The sequence below is a fragment of the Helicoverpa zea genome, chromosome 1 (assembly GCF_022581195.2).
Source record: "Helicoverpa zea isolate HzStark_Cry1AcR chromosome 1, ilHelZeax1.1, whole genome shotgun sequence".
Taxonomy (NCBI): domain Eukaryota; kingdom Metazoa; phylum Arthropoda; class Insecta; order Lepidoptera; family Noctuidae; genus Helicoverpa; species Helicoverpa zea.
The window spans coordinates 7124503-7130502 of record NC_061452.1 but is presented as its reverse complement, the minus strand read 5'-3'; the positions used below and the strand labels follow the sequence as shown (position 1 = coordinate 7130502).

Below are 6000 nucleotides of genomic sequence, written 5' to 3'. Positions count from 1 at the left end.
ATGACAACGTTTTTTTCTTTGGAAGTGGTAACAGCGGAACACGCGTGAAACTGCTAGTATTATATAAATCCATACTGTATCTGTACTAAAGTTTAGCTGCATGTAGTGTACAATTTTTTTTTTGTTTGTACCCTAAATGAACCTAAACTTCTGAACTGATTTAAAAATTCTTACACTCCTAAGTAACATAGGCTATTTATTTATTTGTAAGGGAAGAAGTTCCCACGGGATGCGGGTGAAACCACAAACGGCTTGCCTTCTGCACTAATATTTAATAAGGAGGAAACATTTTGTTTGTTTGTATCCTAAAGGCCTCGAAACTACTGAACGATTTGAAAAATTCTTCTACTGTTGGGAAGCTAAACTTTTCCCTAGCCTATATTTTATCCTGGTACAGCAGTAGTTCCCCTGGGGCTCAGGTATAACCCTTCACAGTGAGCAAGAGTTGTATTGGATTAACTGATTGCTATAAATGAAACAAGATGATAGGCACAATGTCTATTAATTCAAAAAATTATGCCCATATTCTCTGAAATTTTTATAAAAATAAATAAAACCTGTTATTGTATAGGTACTTCAAAAATAATTTTGCAATAACTTATCTCTTAAAACTACTAAATTAAATATATACATGTTTATTATAATTGTCAAAAAATATTAGATCATTACAACATGTACATGACAACCATTTCCTGTTCCAGTTATGCCAAATGTCATGGAAAGTTGTGCATTTTGGAGTTGACACCATGAAGATAAAAATATAATAATGGTGGTGATGTTTGATACCATGGCTATTTAATTTTTTTTAACAACTCAGCAGCTTCAGTGTTTGCACGATGATCATCATTTGATTTGGCTGGATAGCTTGCAGCTAACTGTAAATAATATTTTGCTTGATCCTCTTTTTGCAACTTGAGATAGCAGTTCCCAAGTCTCAATAAGTTTACACTGTAGAATCTAGGCTGCACTGTTTCTGCTCTTAAAAAATATTCAAGAGCATCTTCATATGAGGAATATGGTGGTGAAGCAAATAAAACTTCTGCAATTTTTCTGTGATGCCATGGCATTTCGGAAATCTGATAACACCACTCACCTAACATGTGTAAAATTGTAGCATCATTGGGGTTTAGTGTGACAGCCATCTAAAAATAGAATTATATGTTACATAAGTTTATCAAAATCTGTTTATTTTAGGTAAAACAAGAACTAAAAATACATACATCCATATGCTTCTTTACATTTTCCAGCTGCTTTATTCGTTCTTTGACCCCTTCTAGTGCACTCTTGGCATCCAAAAGTAAAGCATACCATTTATGTACTGCATAATGGTCTTGGGATTCATTCAAAACTTTTAATATTATATCATATGCTTGAAGAACAAGAGTATTCTTGTATTGCTTGTCATATTTTGATTCTTTTGACATGTTATATAATGCTCGACATATTCGCCATTGTACCTCAACATTATTTTTATCCTGAAAATAATAAATTGATTTTTGATTATAATATGTGGTATATATCTGCGAAGATCACAAAAACATATCTTGACATTTAGTTTTCTATCAAGGGTAGGAACTATGATATGGGTATCACTGAATGTTGGTTTTTAGAATATTAGAAGTAAAACAAAAACTAAATATATTTTTTCTCTACTAAACTAGCTTCTGTATATTGAAGAATTACGGCAAGTCAGTAAGTCAGACCTTGGTAACTTGACAGCAATTAGTGATCTTTTATAGAGAATATTATGGAGCTATTCAGTTCAATTCCTTGATGATGGGTTGCACCATTTAACTATAACAGAATCATTTTCTAGCCAAGAGTGGTGTGTATATGGCTGATTATGTTTTGGTTTTCATTATAGGTATGTAGTTATATGGTGCAATTCACCCGTGGTGGTTTTAAATCTTACCCAATTAGTGCACCATAAGTACCTGATGTTGTGATAGCAAATTATAGCATTCTTCATAGTGCCCATTATCAAATAATTTATCAGCATCTTCTATAACACACAGGATCTCTTTTGATGATATACTCTCAGCCAATTCTTTAGTTTTGTTGACAGGCCATAATATAAACGCTAAGGTGGTTGATAAAACCAGCACCTCTTTAGGAAATACACTCTGAAAACAAATAGGTAATTACATCTTACCATAACACCTTCATAAGACACTATATAACTAATAAATAATAAAAATCATTGCATTTAGATAGGTACCTGTACTAATACTCTCTTGCTTCTATTCATAATATTAAGTTTATTGTGGTTTAAAACTTTCTGAACAAGCCTATAACTTACAGGATTTAATTTGTAAAATATACTCATTTTACTAAAAAGCTACGTACGCGTTCTGTTTTTGAATGGGTATAATTTTAATTTTATCTGTTTCGTCCGCGTTTTTATTAAAACCAACTTAGATAAAACTATGTGCTTTTTAAAGAAAATTCTTACAATACACATTAACACAAGCTTTATTTTTTGTAAACATCAGTAAACAAACACTGACCGCTAAATAAAAACGATATAATTTTACATAATGTCAGTGTCAATCTGACAGATAACATTGAAATGGGTCTTTAGGGGGCGTCCACACGGTCCAAGGACTAAAAAAAAAACTCAAAACTTATTTATTTTTCGATTTTTGATAAAGCGCACCTTAGACGATTAATTAATTTGCGGTTTTTGTTTTCAGATTCTTGTCTTATTGTCGTTTCCAGCTGAGTCTCCCTGATATCAAAATATAAAAGAAACGAATGTTTAAGTGGCATTTTTATCAGGGAGTATATAAGGGCGGTATATAAAAGAAGTCCACAGAAAAAGTACAAAAAGAGGGTACATACGTAAAGTCATGTTGATATTTGGGAGATTAAATAAGGGAGGTTTTAGATAGAATCCGCTAAACCTATTCTAGCTTTAGCCGGCTAGAACTAGGTATAGCCGCTCTTAGAGTTTAGGCCTAACATTGCTAGCATAGCTACATTGCTTAGTTACGACAGTGTCTATAGTAAACAACGTAGGCACACATTTTCATGTTATTTTAATCCCATGTTTAATCCATACACCAATGAATTTATTGTAACCATTAAAATATTTCGTTGGTGGCAACAATAGCCAAAAATCAATTTCTACGCGGTCCATGGGCGGGTGAGATTGTTGACAGTTCGTTGAAGAGTGTGTTGAATTGGTGATTCAAGAAATGTTTTTGGTTTAAATATTGGATTCAAAGGATTTTCACTATGCAGAGATCAGGTATCGCCAAGCTTCAATAATTTACCACTTATTTGTTACGCTTCAAACGCGAGAATTGCTTACTTCGCGCCAAATTCTTATTCTTTTTCTCGTTCAAACGGTCGCGAGTATTCAATCAAATGTTTGTATTCAGATGAACACTATTTAAAATCATATTGTTGGTATATAAATGTTACCTGTGAAACCATAGCGTGGTTGGCTGTTATATATTCTTACATCTATACTATGATAATAATGAGAGTGACTATATCTCTTACCATTGATGAAAGAAATGCATCTTACCCATCTTATGTATGTATATGCCCAAAGTGTATGTCGTAATCATGTTTGAAAGTAATAATCTACAAAGACAATGTAAAATCTAATTGCAACTAGACTAATCAAAATGTATAGGTACTTAATAGTTAATACTTGTTTGTGAAATTTTCTATCACTGTGATTTGAATTACATATTATTACTTGGATTGATCTCGTTTGAACAACATCATTCACAAAATGAATTATACTATTAAGTTTACGTTTTGTAATATAATTAAAAGTTAAGGAATTAATGCTACTCAGATAAGAGTTGCTAAAGATCCTATTGGTCAACTCTTACATACTAAGTTATTCAGTGGCATTGATGCTAATTATGTTAATTGGTGGTTACACGTTTTATTCTGAAGCCTTCATCTTAAGTAAGTGTTATATAATATAGCCAATAAAAACGAAACTAAGCTCAATGTTTGGTTTCATACAAATAATGTCCAAGGAACAAGAACAGTGACCATTTTGATGTTGTTTTTCTATTACTTACAAAATTTAATTGAAAAAATCTTGTTGGTACGAAAAATAAAACACTAATTACAAACTATTCATTAATCAACTGGATTTAACTCAAACGTTATCCTGGTATATTTTTCTGCACTAGAAATGATACACAAAGTCAAAGTTTTACTACTGCTTTGGTATCTATTTGTAACAAACTAAATTTAATAAGTATGGTACAGGGTACCAAGTGTAACTATGCCAAATTTCATAAAATTTTCTTTAGCTGTTTAAGCGTGAAAGTATAACAAACAAACTTTCTCTTGCAATATTAAATTACTATCCGATTTTACATGGTCCTGAGGGAACTACTGTCTGTACTATGATATAATGAAGCTTATGTTACTTGGGAAGAGTTTTCCAACAAGATTTTTCAAATTGGTTCAGTAGTGTTGGAGCTTTCAGCCTGTACAAATAAAAAAAAAATTGATTATTATATTAGTATAGATGACTGCAGTTTCATTTGCATGCTTGGATATCTACTTCCCATGCCTATCCTGTTTTAAAAACAGATAGTTTGTGTTGCCTAACTTGAGCTAATTTTATTCAGACATTAGTGTGAATCAGGAACACACAAATACGGTATGTATTTAATAACAAAAACCTGAAAACCATCATGGCAAAATTTTAAATCTGTTAACATGAATGCTTCAACTAGTAGCGGGAAATTCAAATTTGAATTATAATAGACCTTTCGAGTTAATTATAAACTGTAAATTAATTATTTAACAAAGTATTTTTGACATTTTCCAATATTAATTACAAAGAAATATGATATATTGTATATTTTTAAACTAAATATCAAAAATTTTGCACCTACCACTGCCATTTCTCCACCACCTAAAGATTGACTGGGAAAAAACACCTAAGACGTTAAGTCCGCCATTGTACAAAAAGTGCATGAAGTATTAATAAATAAATATATTAAAAAATTATAATAGGTGGCCACCGATATTGGGCACAGGGTCCAAGGGACTGTTTGGTTAGGGCCCCAGAGATAGAAATCTATGTATCAAGGAGAACTGCCTACTGAATCAATCCCTTGATCCTAACAAGTGCTTCATAAGGTGTTGGTTATCAGACCATTGGCTGTACCAACAATCGGCACAATAACAGCCAGTGTCAACATTCAACATGGCAACTATCTTGTGTGCTAAGTCGAGATGGTAGTTTATTTATTTGAGGTACTATATTACTGCGATCGATATGATTATGCCGCATATGGAATGTTATCTTAAGTAAAACATCTTTCCCGCTACCAGTGAAAGTATTTACCTTGACAAATATTCTTACTTGAATTTCAGAAGTAAGGACTTAGTTACTGAGGTACTCAACAAAAAACAGAGACTATAGTGAAATAAAAATATTTTGATCTATTTGCAGCATTTCTAGGACCACTACTTTCCATATCTATATAAAATATAGTTTATGATACACAGGAATTATGTAGCATTCTGATGGTTTTTTTTAGTCCAATTGTTTTTGTGTGTTTGTTACATATATATTTTTGTGATTGAAAATATACAAATAAAGAAATTGATTGGCTAATAGAAAACTATTAACAATAATTTGCAACAAAATTACTATAGCACTTTGATGTGCGTATAGTTAGCGCACTTGTGCTTGACCGTGTAGTATCCCTCTTGTTGGATAGATATACCTATTGTCGTGTGCAGACGTGTGCATGAAGCGTGTGACCTCATCCCAGGATGTGCGCTCTCACGCGGAAACTGACCACTATGTCGCCCTCGCTGTAATCCACACCTTTCTGCGCGGTCCCGGTACACTCGGCCGCTCTTGCCCGCCTAATCTAAACCATAAACCACTAATCTAATGATACTGTGTACAAAATTATTTTGCTACATGCGTGCTTAAGATTATACTAATCTGATGTTCTGTTTCACATTTTGCTATGCTTAGAATACATTAGTGTACAAATTATT

At 32.4% G+C, this 6000-nt stretch overlaps 2 protein-coding genes across 2 annotated transcripts in view; one reads left to right on the top strand and one right to left on the bottom strand.

The window, feature by feature from the left end:
- Positions 1 to 486: 486 nt before the first annotated feature.
- On the bottom strand, positions 487 to 2553 carry LOC124634374 (regulator of microtubule dynamics protein 1-like). Its single transcript, XM_047169943.1, has 4 exons — positions 2219 to 2553; positions 1935 to 2123; positions 1221 to 1475; positions 487 to 1142 (listed from the first exon to the last, which is right to left on the bottom strand). The coding sequence occupies exons 1-4, from the start codon at positions 2324 to 2326 to the stop codon at positions 792 to 794; spliced, it is 903 nt and encodes a 300-aa protein (XP_047025899.1). The 5' UTR covers positions 2327 to 2553; the 3' UTR covers positions 487 to 791.
- A 549-nt stretch (positions 2554 to 3102) lies between these two features.
- The window catches only part of LOC124645699 (septin-7), a 32577-nt gene continuing 29679 nt past the window's right edge, over positions 3103 to 6000 (top strand). Inside the window, exon 1 of the mRNA XM_047185600.1 lies at positions 3103 to 3250. Coding sequence (XP_047041556.1) covers positions 3238 to 3250 — 13 coding nt within the window. The 5' untranslated portion in view covers positions 3103 to 3237. The remainder of the gene's footprint in view (positions 3251 to 6000) is intronic.